Here is a 16,609-nt window from a genome sequence, read left to right as displayed (position 1 = left end):
GCCATTTTATATATCTTTTGGTCATTGTGGAAAAATCCATCAAAAATTTAATGAGTTTTTCTAAAATGGCCTTAAAATATATAAAACAATAAGAGATAAACAAAGATTAATTTTTTGTGGGTGAAATTATTGATTTTAGGTGTGTGTATTTGTTTCATTTGTTAATAAGTTTCGAAATTTTTAAGAGAGGAAAAAAGGTGCTACATGATAGCTTTTAATGACCTAAATGAAATTATTTTGAGTTTGATGACCCTATTGCAAGTTTGCAGTCAGTTGAGTGACCAAAATGCCGATTCAGCTGACTGTACATGCCACGGTGGATTTATTTAAGCCAAGTTATGAAACTTAGTCAACTTTCCGTCAAATTTTTAACGGAGTGTAACGGCCAGTGACCTGAATGAAAATTTTTAAGAGTATAATGATGTGATTGAAATTTTTTTCAGCTGGATGACCCAACTGCAAGTTTCCGGTCAGTTGAGTGACCAAAACGCCATTTAACCTCTTTATGCCTTTTAAAACTTACAATATATATACACACCCTAGTTGGCACATCAATTTTCCAAATCTTACACATTCTACCCAAATGTCACGCTGGCAATGAACCCACCCAGACACCACGTCACTCGCCACGTCAGCATTGGAGGGGGGTGTTTCCAACTAGGCTGCCACATTAACATTGGGGGGCCACCCAGACTCCCAATTTAGCTGTCATGTTAGCTGCGAGGCCACCTAAACCGCCACATCAGCATGACGTCTCCACGACATCAGCAAAGTGCTGACATGGCAACGGCCACATCAGCAATCCCTCCACGGCAACACTGGGGCCCAGAAAGTAAAAAAATAATATATAAAAGTCATGAAGTAGAGTGCAGTTAATAATTCGAGAGTGGGTATAGTAAAATTGAGAGTGTACCTAATGGCTATATCTGTGCGTGTAAAGAATAAAAATGTTATAGTATTTAAAAAATTCTAAAAATTTTCGAAAAGATGAGTTTGTCAATTTCTCATCGATTCAATTCTTATAAATGCAATGAACTATCAATATGCACACTAAGCATCACAAATTAAAATGATATGTGTTTTTTAATACTCCCTCCATCCCATTTTAAGTGTCCACTTTGCAAATTTCACACATATAAAGAAACAACTAATGGTTTCATCATTATCTTCACACACCTATTCACCTTGGTTTTTATCGATATTAATTACGCATAGCATTACACTTACTTAAAGACTCTTTATTTTGACCTTTCTTCACTTCAAATTATACTATACATTAGAGGTGGCAAAATGTGGTTTTGGTTTGGTTTTGGTTCTTATAAAATGGATTTGGTTTGGATAGATGAACCAAAACCATTTCTAAACCATATATTAATAAATGTGGTTATGGTTTTAGTTTGAATTATGGGTAACTAGTTTAGTAAGTAAAAATAAGTTTTATATAATAAACAAAAGTTAATACACTCAAATCACAATATAATGAATACTAAATATAACAAAAGCATGTGTGAGTGTGTGAGTTGATGGAGTGGTTTAAGCTCTTGGCTTTTCCAAGTAAGGTCATGAGTTCGAATCATGGGATGGGATGTGCATGTGTGATAATTAGCAAAAAGAAAGAAAGAAAAGAAAAGGAACCTTATAGTGTGTGTGGAAAGTTATAAGAAATCTTAAAAGTGAGATCAAATGTGGTTAGAACTATATTTTGTGAGAAATGTGAGACTAAAAACCAAACCAAATCCATTTTTCTAAATGTGATTTCAAATGGATCCAAATTCACAATTTTGGTTTGGTTTGGATTGGTTTAATGGTTTTGCATCCATATTGCCACCTCTACTATACATTCATATGCCTCATTAATGCATTAATGAATCTATGAGGGGCTTGTTCGCTGTATTTAATACTCCCTCCGTTTTTTAATATATGACGTTTGACTTTTTATCACACACTTTTAAGTGCTTTGACCGGGTAGTTAAAAGTATTATTTTTGAAATTTTCTTTTTCTGAATAAAAATATGTAATCAAAATTTTAATTCACAAAAAAAATCAATTAAAAATAATATTTTTTACTACCCGGTCAACCCACCTAAAAATACGCGTTCAAGTCAAAAGTGTCATATAAAAAAAACAGAGGGAGTACTATATTGGAACTAGTGAAAAAATTGCATGGGTTTAAGAGTATGACACATATTTTGAGATTTTTTTTTTTGGCAAAATGGACACTTATAATGGGATGGAGGGAGTACTTATTTCGAGTCCTATTCCAATACTCCTAACCTTAATTTATAAATCACAAATCAATTTTCAAATAAAATTATTGACCGTTTAGGTGAGGTTAAAAGAAGTGATTTCTTACTTAGAATAAAGAAGTGGAGTAAAAATGAGAAGTAAGTTAAGACTTGTAAATTATTAAAATGTTTGAGAAATAAGTAGAAGTCGTGAAACAAAAGTTAACGTTTGTAACTTTTTACAAATGCTTGTGGCTTTTTTACACAAATGAGTCAAGGAAAATAAAATCAAAAAAGTACTTCTTTGCTATTGCCAAACATACACATTGTTAATAGATTGAGTCATGCTAAATATGATGGTAAATAGCTACAAAGGTCCGAACAAATCTTTGAAAATCTAATTTACACATCATATGTGGTCTGAATAATTAAACCCTGAACAAACTACGAGTATTACAACATGCATGGCCATATGCATAGAATTAAATCATCATCTGCAGCGATGGAGAGGAATATTAAGGGTGATGCAAATAAGCTACCAAATTGATGTCAAGATTACTTTTGCTTGGATGAATAGCAAGCTAGTAAAATAAGATTATGATTATTAAAAAGACTTGAAACAAATCAAGACTGACAACATGATTATTCTTAGCTTTAAGGGGGAGCAATATTGGAGGCCTAGCCCTACCCCACGCACAATATCTATAATTAACATAACAAATTTAGAATTGTCATTGTCTGATATGACATTAGAGAAGGCTCTGAAGAGGATTTGTTACTTAAGTTATTCCTAACCAAAGTGTGTACTCCCTCTTCCCTCTCATTTCTTTACGGTTATTATTTTGAGATGTCCCTCTCATGTCTTTACGTTATTATAAATAGTAAGTTTTTCTCATTATTACACCTATTGTCTTCCCCTACTATCTCATATTTAACCATAAAAACTACTATTACACCCACTACTTTCTTCAACTATCTCAAATCTATTACTCCTTCCGTCCCTATTTATCTGTCCACTTTGGAAGTAAAAACTTGTCCCTATTTATCTGTCCATTTATATAATCAAAGCAAAAAATTTCATTTAATAACCTGAAGAGTCTTTGACTTTGTTCTTCTAACTATAAATATCATGACTATTATTCACTGATTCATCAAATTTGTATTGGATAATGGATTAATCCCACTAGTATTTTCCTACAATAAAGGTATTGATGGAAGTTTCTTATCAAACTTAAATTTTCTTAATATACGTGAAAATGTTAAAAGTGGACAGATAAATAAGGACGGATGGAGTATTAAATATTGATAGGTCCCACCATTTTACCCACTTTTCATCAAACTTTACTCATTTTTCATATATTATCTTGGTTTCCGTGTCCCCGTCCAATGTAACAATTGAGGGGACTGAGGGAGTATATCACATATATAATCATTACTACCAGCAGAAGCCTGCAGGTCATTCCTTAATTAATAGTAACCCGGCCACTCTCAGTGTTAGAAAGATTACTTAATCATATGGCCCCTGTATATATTACCTTCATTAGAAGTTTATTTTTTGCTAGTTTTACCATATTTATGATTGTGAATGGGTCCCTACTTCCTCAATTTGAGGGAATGTATATCATTATAGGATGTGGTCAAGTAAAAACCAGTCGAACAAAAATCAAATAAAAACCAATACTACATAGGTGAATGAGAAAAATTATGCGGGTTGGCTATGGACTCTGTTGTAATAAGCCGCATATTTTACGCTTGATGGGACTATTATTGATCGAAAGTTTTTTTTTGCCAAAGGAAAGATGATTTCATTCATGAATCAAATCGTTCATCAATACATCAATGAACCCGGGGTGGTTATCACACACCCTCCAAGTACGATCAGCTAATGAATAGGTAGACTTTGCTAGAAAGTGCGCTACCTTATTCGCAGACCGTTTAACAAACTTAACGTCTACATTCCTATCCTCCAAAGCAGATAAAAGAGATTTGCACTCGTATATGATTCTGCCAAAATACGACAGAGTAGCACCCCTGCATCTTATTGCCTGGACCACCACAAGGCAATCTGTCTCCACAGAAACATTACTCAGGTGGCTATCCTTGATCCAGCTAAGCGCTTCCCGCACTCCCATGGCTTCTGCACTCTCCGGAACGGTGTTCCCCAGGCTACACTTCGATCTAGCCTCTAAAACCTCACCACTGTGATCTCTTGCTACGAAAGCAAAGCTATAACAGTTCGTTGCTTCGAAGATTGCGGCATCACAATTAACCTTAACCGTGTTATCAACTGGGATAGTCCAATGCTCAGCTCCATCCGCACTGGTCATATGACCAAGAAAATTGTCGAATGTTCTGTCTTGAGCAGAAAGCCATTGATTAAGGGCCACTCTTGACGATGTCACTACTTCTACAACTTCAGAACTCCGCTGATTCCACACGAGATCGTTCCTGCATTTCCAGATTGACCAGCACAACATAGCTGCGTTTCTTCTAAGGCCTGAATCCCAGCCATCGAAACAAGTAGAAAGCCAATCAACAAATGATTCTCCGGAGTATGTAATATTGTTCCCTAGCATAACATTCCAGCAGGCATTGGCAAAGGAGCAGTTTAACAGAATATGAGAAATGGTTTCAGAACTTTGATTACACATCGGACATAGGACAATAACATTCACATGCTTTTGTTGGAGCTGAGATTTCGTTGGGAGACAGCCCGATGCAGCACGCCACATGAAATGTTTCACTTTCGGAGGAATTTTCAGGGCCCATAATCTCTTCCAACACCTTAAGCTCGTCCCTGTAGGCTGAGCATTTTTCATCTCCTGAAGCAGCACATATGCCGTTTTGACTGAATAATGTCCCAATTTTTCCTTATTCCAATACCAAATGTCGGGTTCATTCTGTCTTAAAGGGATCGAAAGGATTAAATTCACATCTCTTTCATCAAACATATCGACCAGAAGGTCCTCATCCCACCTGTGCTCGCCTGTTACCAATAGGGAGGATACTAAAGCACCTTCCAGGGCTACATTGCTAGTAGAAACATAAGGGTTTTCTGAGTCTGGAAGCCATGGATCCTTCAACACACTAAGAGATGATCCAGAACCCACTCTACATGCAGCACCTTGCTTAATGACACTTTGAGCTTCTAACACACTTCTCCACACAAAACTTGGACTACCTCCCAATGTAGCAGTCAAGAAATTACCTTTGGGGTAATATCTAGCTTTATAAATTTTTGCTACAAGGCTCTCTGGATTTGTTAGCAGTCTCCATCCTTGTTTCCCCAAGAGAGCTATATTAAAATCGTGAAGATGACGAAATCCCATACCTCCATCTGACTTAGGGCTGCACATACGGTCCCAGGACATCCAGTGAATACTTCTATCCTTATGAGCAGAGGATTTCCACCAAAATTTACACATTGCTTTCTCCATCTCCTTGCAAATTTCCAAAGGAAGTAGAAAGACAGACATGGCGTAGTTCGGAATTGCTTGTGCAACAGTTTTTATAAGAATCTCCTTGCCACCTTTCGATAAAATCTTTCCGTTCCATGCCTGGACCTTGTCTTTCACTCTCTCTTTCAAATACCCAAACATAGCTGATTTATTACGACCAATAAAATTAGGAAGACCAAGATAATGGCTGTTAACATCTGCTTCAGGAAAATTTAAGACGCCACACACCTCATTCTTTTGGGCGTTGCTCACATTGCGACTAAATAAGACACTTGATTTTTGCACATTCACCTTTTGACCCGATGCTTTTTCGAATATGTGAAGCATGTTGAGAACTCTATTTGCCTCCTCGGTAGATGCCTTGCAAAAAATATAAGAATCATCCGCAAAGAGCATATGAGAAATTGCAGGAGCACCTCTAGCTACTTTGATTCCTCCAAGAAGACCTTGATTTTCGTATTTCTTCATGATTGCTGATAATCCCTCCGTACAAATGAGAAACAAGTACGAGGATAAAGGGTCGCCTTGCCTAAGGCCTCTACCCGGAATAATGTTGCCAAACTCCCTGCCCGAGTGACAAATTTTATATCTGGCTGAAGTGACACATTGCATGAACAAGTTCACGACTTTGTCGTCGAAACCTATTTTACTTAAAACAGCCCGGAGGTACCCCCATTCTACCCGGTCGTACGCCTTGCTCATATCGAGCTTCAATGCCATCCACCCCTGTTTACCAGCTGTCTTCCTTTTCATGTAGTGCATCACTTCATAAACTATCATAACATTGTCAGATATTAACCGCCCGGGGATGAAAGCACTTTGATTTTCGGATATTGTCAGGCCAATAACCTCTTTCAACCTGTTAGCGAGGACCTTTGATGCCACCTTGTAAACAACATTGCACAGAGAAATAGGTCTCAAATCAGCCATTGACATAGGAGACTGTTTCTTTGGAACAAGAACAATGTTTGTGGCCGTAACAGCTTCATCGAACGTACCCGTATTTAAAAAGTTCTGCACCATAGCTGTGACATCATTTCCAACTATGGACCAATATTTCTGGTAGAAACCAGGACTCATCCCATCAGGTCCGGGGGACTTGTCTGGGTGCATATGAAAAAGAGCACTTTTCACCTCCTGACTATCTACTTGCTTCAACATTTGACAGTTATGTGCTTCAGTAACTTTTGATTGCATACAGCTTACCACTTGCTCCCACTCTGTATCAGATTCTTTGAACAAAGTGTCAAAATAATCGATCATTAGCTCTTGTAACCCATTATCCCAACTCACTGCAACACCATCATTATTTTGCAAAGAAGTAATTCGGTTGGTTTTCCTGCGAGCTTTAGCAGTATGATGAAAAAACTTACTATTTTGATCTCCTTCTCGAAGCCACAGTTGCTTAGAACGTTGCTTCCAAAAGACCTCTTGTTGCGTATAAACTTCCGTAAGTTTTTTGCTTTCCTCCTGAAATTGCTTCACAGATGACTCATCTCTACGGCCCTTCGTCCTCTTAATGATTTTCTTACAATGGGAGATGCGGTTTCGGAAATTACCAGTGATATCTTGCCCCCATTCTGACAACATTGATCGAAAGTTTTTATTTTATTGGCGAACACGTTTATTTTATTTCTCACTTGTAGGACATATGCGAAACTAAATTACTTAACATATAAGTAGAATATTATTATATTAATAATAATCATAATCAGTAGGCAACATATTAATATATAAAAAATCTTTATTTTAAGTCTGATTGTAAACTAGTAGTATGCTTTATGGGTTCAGGTTCATAACATATGTATGTTATGGGGATCTGTTAAAAAACATAGACTGTTGGATGAATATCCAGCGGTCAGGATTAAAACAAAACTTTAGTATATCCAGCTCTTAGTACATATGCTAGGGAATTGTTAAAAAACATACAGGTTTCTGGCCGCTGACGGCCAGGATCAAAACAAAATTTTAATATGTCCAGCGCTTATTTAGTGCTATGCGTAAAACTCATTTTTCACATGTACAAATCCCGTCCAACACTTTTTTAGCGTGGGACATACTAAAATTTTGTTTTAATCATGACTGCTATATATTAATTAAAAAGCCAAAAACCTGTATGTTTTTTAACAGGTCCCAAACATATGTATGCTATGGACTTGGTCCTGAACCCATGACTTATTAGCACATACACTTATCGGATCGGATTATATTAAAATCATGAGTGTGTAACATGTGGTAATATATCAAAAATATCTTAATTTTAGGTTAAATAATAAACTGGATGGATTGGATTAATATTATCAGAAAAAATCCTAACCAACTCTTTTACGGGGTGTATTCGATTGGGATTTTAATGGATTGTTTTTAGTCTATGGATTTTAATGGATTGTATGGGATTTTGATTTTATGCGGATTCTTAATAAAATGTCGCAGAGTTAATAGGATTTAGGTACAATGCTTCAAAATCCCATTGATTTTGGTGGGATTTCAAAAAACTTAAAATACACTGAAGAATGCCACAAAATCCATCATTTTATGAAATGAAAAAAAATCCATCAGCATTTGAATACCATCAGATTTTAATGGATTTTAAACAATCCCAATTGAATACCATCGGATTTTAAAACATAATTTAAAATCCCAATTGAATACCACTAGATTTTATAGCATAATTTAAAATCCCAATTGAATACCTCAAGATTTTAGTGGATTTCAAACAATCTCAATCGAATACCCTCGGATTTCATGAATGCAAAAAAATGCTTTAAAATCTCAATCCAATACACCCCTCTTAGTTCAACCTTTTTTTTTATATATATTTAACGGATTCAAAATTTAATTTAAATGATAGTAGTATATCATATTGGACATTACAGGGTCGGGTTGGATCGATTTAATCGATTTGGTCGGGTTACGGGCACAGCTCCTTCCTATGTTTGGAATCGTGTCACTGGAAGTGCAGTGGGCGATGATCAGTGCCAAAATCGCAGCGGAATGTGAGGACATCGCTGCCAGCAGCGCACTGTAAACACCCACCCCTTACTTAGCCTCAAAAAGTGGACTATACTATACTATTCATCAAACCTTTACATTGACCCCTCACCACCTGCAAAAGCCACCCGATTATCATTCATCCCTTAATAATTTAATAATTCATTATAATACTATTCGTCTTCGTAATGTTATCAGGTCCGTTTATTTCACTACAACCCATCTCTTCACTTTGCTCTGTTGAATCACTCATCTCCGTTACACATATATTCACTTGCAGTTACTAAAATCATGGCGAATTCTTTGTCAATAAAGCACGGCCTTTCACTCTGGTGCCCTCAATCTGTTTCTGCCAATCGTGTTTCTCGCCCCAATTGTTTCGCCCCTTTGCCAACCACTCGGAGAAGCTATGTTGTAGCTTCGGCCTCTTTTGCCAATGAGAATCGCGAGTGAGTCTTGTTTCGAGTTTATATGGCTATCACTGTGTGTGTTGTTCTTGTTTCTTATCACTTGTTGTTGCAGATTTGTCATTGTTGGAGGTGGAAATGCGGCTGGATACGCCGCCAGGTCTTTCGTGGAGCATGGAATGGCTAATGGGAAACTCTGTATTGTTTCTAAAGAAGTAATCTTTCTTTTCCTTGCAATTTGCGGTTTTGTCGATCTATGCTTCATTGGAATTTCGTTATTAGGAATATGGTTTTCCTTAAAATTGAGTTTTAGTTTGATTATTCTAAGTCGTGGGAAAATTTACATGTGATATCAGATTGATTATTAAGATTACAGAAGTTATGTTGTTTAATATGTTGATATACTATATTCAGGCAGTTGCACCCTATGAAAGACCGGCATTGACAAAAGCTTATCTCTTTCCTCATGACAAAAAGCCAGCACGTTTACCTGTAAGTTTAGTTTATGCTGTCAGTGGACTTAGTTTGTGAGCTTTATCTTTATCATTTTTTAAGGGCATTGTTTAATATTTGATGGGATGAGACCATTTTATACAAAGTTTGTATAAAATTTATTGCCTAGGCTGGTCATTAACTTTGATGCTTATGTTCTGTTAGGGTTTTCATACTTGTGTTGGTGGAGGCGGGGAACGACAGACTCCTGATTGGTATAAAGACCAAGGCATAGAGGTATTTTTTTTTAAAGAAGAAATACATGTATTCACTATATTTATGTTTACCCCTATTACCAGATAATAACTCTTGTACATGGTATAGTGTCGAAACGCTTTTGACGGTTTTATTAATATGGAATGATTTTGTTGCACTTCAGTTACTTGGCTATTCTTTTTTCTTGGCTTATACTCATGAATCTAATCATTTTGTAGATGTTGTATCAAGATCCGGTGACAGGTATCGATATTGAAAAGCAAACTTTGACGACAAACTCTGGAAAAATTCTGAAGTACGGCTCCCTGATAATTAGTACTGGATGTACAGCCTCAAGGTAGTATGTTATCAGTATCTTCTAAACAATAAACATATATTTATACAAAATCCTGCTTTATTTAATTACAGCACTTTATTTGCTTCATTTGGGAATCAAGGATGATATGAGAAGACTATGCTTAAAACGAAAACTATCGAAGATTACAAAATTTTCCTATAGGGCAGTAGGTGCATAAATATGATTCTTATCCTATTTCACTAGAAGCCTCAATTGCATAGATATTGTAGCTATCACATCACTTGTATACGTATTACTACAATGCACCAAGTTCTTTCAAATAAGCAAAACTATGACTTGCTGTCTACGACATGCAAAAATGAAAGAAGATATATTATTTTTCCATTCAGATTCCCAGAGAAGATTGGAGGAAATTTGGCTGGGGTTCACTATATCCGTGATGTTTCTGATGCCGATTCCCTGATTTCTTCACTGGTAGTTTTTTCTTCCACACATTTAATTTGATAACTCAGCACTGATATACGAAAGCATGTATGTTTGATTTAAATTGTTTCTTTGTTGCACTCACATGACCTGGATCCTATAAGATAACATTTGTTCTGATGTGTAGGAAAAGTCACAAAAGGTGGTTGTAGTTGGTGGTGGTTATATTGGTATGGAAGTTGCAGCTGCTGCCGTGGCCTGGAAACTCGATACCACAGTAAGAAAATAAACAATTTGTAAACCTGTACTTGTATATGACTCCATAATACATCTTTACAGCAACATGTTGTGCATTTCCTTATAAGTAGATAATTTTGCATTTATTTTATTTGTTATTATAATTAGCCAACGGCCCTACGGTAGTGATCAGGAACACAATGGATATAATGAAACAGTTACTTCAACTCCTCTGGTATATGTTAATACAGTAATATTTAATATGTATAGGATGTGTTTGCAGATTGTATATAGCGAGCCCTTTAATGATTGTCTCAAATATTGTTAAAACTACACACATGCATCTGTGAAATTTTATGGGTATATAATACTTAGTACTTCCACCATAAAAAAATATATCTGTAAAACGTACTTTCGGGTACTAGAAAGAAAACTGGGCCTAGACACCTGATTTAGGATCACTGAACGTTTTTCCCATGCTACCCTTAATGAGTTAAAATTCACTTTTAATTGGCTCCAAAATCTGCATATATTTTGGTAAAGTTTATTGTTTGGCCATGTGGACTGTGGAAGTCTTTATTTATATAAGTCTTACTGTTCTCGTGATAGGTTGTATTTCCAGAAAGTCATCTTTTGCCAAGGTTATTTACTCCTTCACTTGCCGGAAGATATGAAGAACTCTTTGAGAAAAATGGCGTCAAATTTGTCAAGGTTGTCCCCCCCCCCCCCCCCCCCCCCCCTCTCCCTTCTTTCTTCCCCCTCCATCTTGCTCTCCCTCACTCTCTCTTCCTCTTTCTGTCTATGTGTCATTGTGCGTGTTGTGTCCAGTGGTGTGCGTGTGTGTCTGTAGTGTCCATTGGGGTGTGTGTGGTGTTCATGAATGTTATTATATATATCAAAAATGACTTAGTCACTCTATCTACAGGGTGCTTCCATAAAAACTTTAGAAGCAGGTATTGATGGACAAGTTACTGCTGTTAAGCTTGAAGATGGTTCTTTGATAGAAGCAGACACGGTAATGTAGTTTCATTATTCCTGGACTATTATTGTTATATTGGTTTAGGGGGGTCTTTTAGTTTGTTATTTGTTTACTGGGCAACTTTTTCTTTATGTTAGTTTACATGGTTGGAAACATGTACATTTTTCCTTCCATTTCCAGGTTGTTATTGGTATTGGAGCAAAACCTGCTGTCAGTCCCTTTGAAAGCGTTGGCTTAAATAGCACTGTTGGTGGAATACAGGTTATCATTTCTTCATAGGCATAGTATTTCCTTTTCAATTTCAGAGTTCTAACTTCTAATACAATTTGTGGTATTTATAAGAAAAGTAAATACCTAGCTACTAGCTAAAGGGAAGAGAACTGAAAAATCCACAAACTAATAAGAAGAATACATGAATGTATACATTTACGAGCACTACTTGATTACTGGAAAGTGGGAAGTGTAGATATAACCATATATGTACATATATGTACTTCAGTAAATTTAATTTTGTTGTCTGCAGATATATAGTTTTTGACAATGTTGACTCATTGGAACTAAGTAAATACAATTTAATTGGGGTTTTATATCAAACTAGCCAGGGACGAAGCCAGCAAACATTTATAAGAGGGGCCAAAAAGTTTTCTTTGACACAGTGAAATTTTTCGTCAACACGGTAAAATATTTAATATAAAATAAATACAAAAATACTAGTAAAAAAATTATAGTAGAACCTTGCGTTCTTTTAAACCAGGAAATCAAGTATATAGTTGTGTCAATTAAAATATTTAGCTATTTCTCTTTAGATATATAAGAGTATAAAATATCAGGAAACTCGTCATAATAATTCTAAATTATACGATAATCTTTAATTAGCAAGTAAGACACATTAAATGAAATTGTATTTCAAAAAAAATGATATTGTATTTTAAACAAAAGTAAAATTTTTACAATATCTCAAAAACTAAATATTATGCTTATTAACCTTACAAAAAAAATATTATACTTATTTAGAAGATGAGAAACTATAGTTTAAACAAGTAAAAACTGATAATGCGCGAGTACTATTCTACGAAAATGAAGAAGTGAGGTATAAGTTTCTCGGATAAGAAAGACCTCCACCAAAAATTCTTATTTTTGTAAAAGAATTATATTGACGTTTACCTTTATCACATATCACATTTCACGATCTTTTTCTTAAATAGTATAATTATATATATATATATATATATATATACACACACATATTTTTGTTTATTTTTATTTATAAATTTGATCTAATACATAAATTAGAGAAATCTAAAAATTAACACTTCATCTTACAATGTTAATTATCTCTTAAGACCGAACAAATATTTTTCTGGGGGGACAAATTTTTATATTTATATAAATATAGAGATAAAATACAATTTTTTTCAAAGTTATATAATACAAATTATAATATTACGGAAACCCTAGGGGGGGCCATGGCCCCTTCTGGCCCCTATGTAGCTTCGTCCCTGAAACTAGCCACCCGTTATGTCAAAATGTCTCACTTGACCCACCCATTTCATCGGGGACTCATTTAAACCACTATAAATCAAATATATATCATTTTACCCACATTACTATTCATACCTCTTTACTTAATCATTTATCAAAAATCAACTGTTTATTTTTTTACTACAAAACCACTTCGAGCACTTTCACAATTGTCTCTAGTATTTATCAAAATAATTTGGAAATTTCTAAAACAACATAGCTATGTAATTAAAAAAAATATATAGCTATAAATATATATTTATGTGATTACTCTAGCTATGTTGCATTAAAATTTCCCAAATTATTACTGTGGCGTGGTAGTTTATTATATTAAATATTGTAATTCTTTCTTTCAGGTTGATGGTCAGTTCCGAACAAGTGTACCCGGTATATTTGCTATTGGTGATGTAGCAGCCTTCCCACTTAAGGTGTGCTTTCTTTTCTACTGATCAACTTGGTCTACCGATCAATTATTTTTTGTGAAATAAATGTGATTTACACTTGAGCAGATATATGACCGCGTTGCCCGGGTTGAACATGTTGATCATGCTCGCCGATCGGCACAACACTGCATAAATTCATTATTAAGTGCGCAGACTCACAAGTATGTTACTGGTTTTATTACTAAAACATTTTTATATAATTGTGAACCTCAGAAACAATGTTGGTTATAATTTAATTACTGTATTTATTCCAGCTACGACTATCTTCCATATTTTTACTCGAGAGTTTTTGAGTATGAAGGGAGCTCTAGGAAAGTATGGTGGCAGTTCTTTGGTGACAACGGTAAGCATGTATATTTGCATGCATCCAATTGCTGGATCAAAATTTTCCACTTTCATATGTAATTTTTCTAACACTGAAATATTCTATTCATGCCCAGTTGGAGAGGCTATTGAGGTTGGAAACTTTAATCCAAAGATAGCAACTTTCTGGATAGACTCTGGTAATTCTATATGTCGAAGTTGAATTGTCTTTCCGTGTGTGTGTGCTTTGAACGACAGAAAGATATTCCATCTACTTTTCTCAAATCTGGCCCAAGGTTTATTTTTTATTTTCCTGTATTGCAGGTAAACTTAAAGGGGTTCTTCTCGAAAGCGGAAGCCCTGAGGTATACTTTATTTCAAAGTGTTTGTGTTAATTATACTGAAATATGGTGTGATGAGACAAATAAATATATGCTTGAAGGAAGATCACCATGTTAAGGAATTATTAGAGATATCTCTAACTGTTACAAAAGAGACACTGGTAAAGGCAAAGTTAAAAGTTGATTAATAAATTTTGTCTTTGTAAGTTAAAGTTGTAGATATGTTGTCGGCCATCGGACATTGGTCAGCAGAAGCAAGTCTCTTGAACACCATTCTTGCATTTTCTGTCTTACCATTGATTGACAGTTTGTGTTCTGTGTCGACGGATAAAGTGTCAATGTCAAATTTAGGCTCAAGCATTCATTTTTGTCCTATGTTTACTCCTCAGGAGTTTGACATTAACATGATAAAGTTATAATATTAAACTTTGTGAACTTCTCCAATTATCCTGATATTCAATAACCCATCTCTGATTTTGATTAGACAAATCAGAGCACATAATTAACATGCATAATTTTCAGATTTATCCTGCATTCAAATACATAATTTTATTCTTTTCTTAAGAGTCAGGTATTGTGGAAAATATGCCTACAAATTATAACATAAATTTTAATAAATGTATTTGATATTTGAATCTATTGGAAATAAGATCTGAGAAAGGAGACCAATCAATAAACAAAAATTAAAGGTCCGACTGTTGTGTTTTTGAAGAAGTCGAACTGTTTTTTTGCCAGTGCAAACACATAATATGATTACTTGCTTTGTATTTAAGTGATTGAACAGTTTCATTCGTTAGATCTGTTTTTGCTCTTTTGAACATTTCCCAAAGCAATCTGCCTATTTTTCTTGCATGTACAAACTAATATATTTCCTCTTATTTCTTAGGAATTTCAACTCCTTCCTAAACTGGCGAGAAACCAGCCTATTGTTGACAAAGCTAAGCTTCAAAATGCATCTTCCGTTGAGGAGGCACTAGAGATTGCTCGTGCTGCCTTACTGGTGGAAGCTTAGTTCCCATCCACGACTGTGCTTTCTGCACAGGCCAACAGTTAGATGATACAGGCGGTACTACAATAATGCTTTTTCATATAGATCTATCTTCATATAGTGTCTTTAGATGAATAATCTTTTTTAAAGAAATAAATATTCACATATTTTTGCTGAGCATTTAGTTCTTGTAGCAGCACTCCAGCATATATTTATTTGAAGAGAGAATATATAATTTGAGAAGCATGTACCCCTAGAGTGATCAAGGTTGTCAATGAAATGAAATATCTGGTTTGGTGAATAAAGTGAAACGTGTGTTTTGTTTGGGTTATATATATTTACATATACATTCGAATGAAAAAGGTTTATATGAACCTCTCACATCATTCTGCACAGCCGAAAAGAATGCAGGTGGAACTATTAGCAGCATTCTGGGAGGCATAGCCTATAAGCAGTGTAGTGAGCGGCGGCACTATAAGTAGAATGTTTAACATAGCCTACAGACGCGCTAGGTAAATCACCAAGTAAACAAGGCTGTCTTGAACACAACAGACCTTTTGACAACCAAAACTTTGCCCCAATTCTTGTTGAAAGCCAAACTTGTATGTACTATATTTCATTTTCTTTGAAGCGAGAACAGATCTTTTGACAACCAAAACTTGATTCATATTATCCAGGAGCCTTGAAAATATTAACTGTGAGTGAGGCCCGAGTCCCGAACCCACAACAGCCTATCCATCGGAACCAACTCAACTCACTCACCTCCATCAGACTTGTCCATAGGAAACTAGCATTATCTCTCAACCTGGCATTATGAAACGTTCCAGATTACAAGTACCAAGCCTTATAAATCCTCCCTGCCAAGCTGTCCGGGCTAGTCATAATACGTCAACATGGCTTGCCTGACAGGCTGACATAGCTAACTTGGTTCCTGTTGTGTACTGCACTGCTAATAACAAATACAACTCAAATTGTATTTCAACTGATATCTACAGAGATGGGATTGGGATGAGATTTCTCAGAGGATTAACCAAGAATAAGAGTAACCCTGTTAAGAATAATCAATGCCATTAAGCAAATTTAATGGCATTAAGCAAATTTAATGGCATTAATCTTGCCCTAAATTTAATGGCATTAAGCAAATTTAATGGCATTAATGGCAATAATCAATGCCATTAAGCAAATTTAATGTATCCGCTTACTCAAAATCGGATCCGGATCCGGATACGGATACACAAATTTTAGAATAAAAAGATCTGTATCCGTATCCGGCCGGATATTATCCGG

General features: G+C 35.4%; 1 protein-coding gene across 1 annotated transcript; it reads left to right on the top strand.

The window, feature by feature from the left end:
* The first annotated feature begins 8,569 nt into the window (after positions 1 to 8,569).
* On the top strand, positions 8,570 to 15,627 carry LOC108210101 (monodehydroascorbate reductase, chloroplastic/mitochondrial). Its single transcript, XM_017381367.2, has 17 exons — positions 8,570 to 8,872; positions 8,955 to 9,123; positions 9,197 to 9,296; positions 9,496 to 9,573; positions 9,739 to 9,810; positions 10,008 to 10,126; positions 10,477 to 10,561; positions 10,698 to 10,787; positions 11,357 to 11,458; positions 11,673 to 11,762; positions 11,907 to 11,987; positions 13,604 to 13,675; positions 13,757 to 13,851; positions 13,945 to 14,033; positions 14,131 to 14,193; positions 14,318 to 14,358; positions 15,221 to 15,627. The coding sequence occupies exons 1-17, from the start codon at positions 8,863 to 8,865 to the stop codon at positions 15,344 to 15,346; spliced, it is 1,482 nt and encodes a 493-aa protein (XP_017236856.1). The 5' UTR covers positions 8,570 to 8,862; the 3' UTR covers positions 15,347 to 15,627.
* Positions 15,628 to 16,609: the final 982 nt, after the last annotated feature.

This window comes from Daucus carota, chromosome 2 (genome assembly GCF_001625215.2).
Source record: "Daucus carota subsp. sativus chromosome 2, DH1 v3.0, whole genome shotgun sequence".
NCBI lineage: Eukaryota > Viridiplantae > Streptophyta > Magnoliopsida > Apiales > Apiaceae > Daucus > Daucus carota.
Note: the sequence above shows the minus strand (reverse complement) of the source record. Positions and strands in the feature narration are given on the sequence as shown.

Coding starts and splice junctions, on each gene's coding strand:
- LOC108210101 (XM_017381367.2), top strand. Junction 13,676..13,756: donor TAGCAGCCTTCCCACTTAAG/GTGTGCTTTCTT, acceptor ACACTTGAGCAG/ATATATGACCGCGTTGCCCG. Junction 14,359..15,220: donor TCGAAAGCGGAAGCCCTGAG/GTATACTTTATT, acceptor CTTATTTCTTAG/GAATTTCAACTCCTTCCTAA.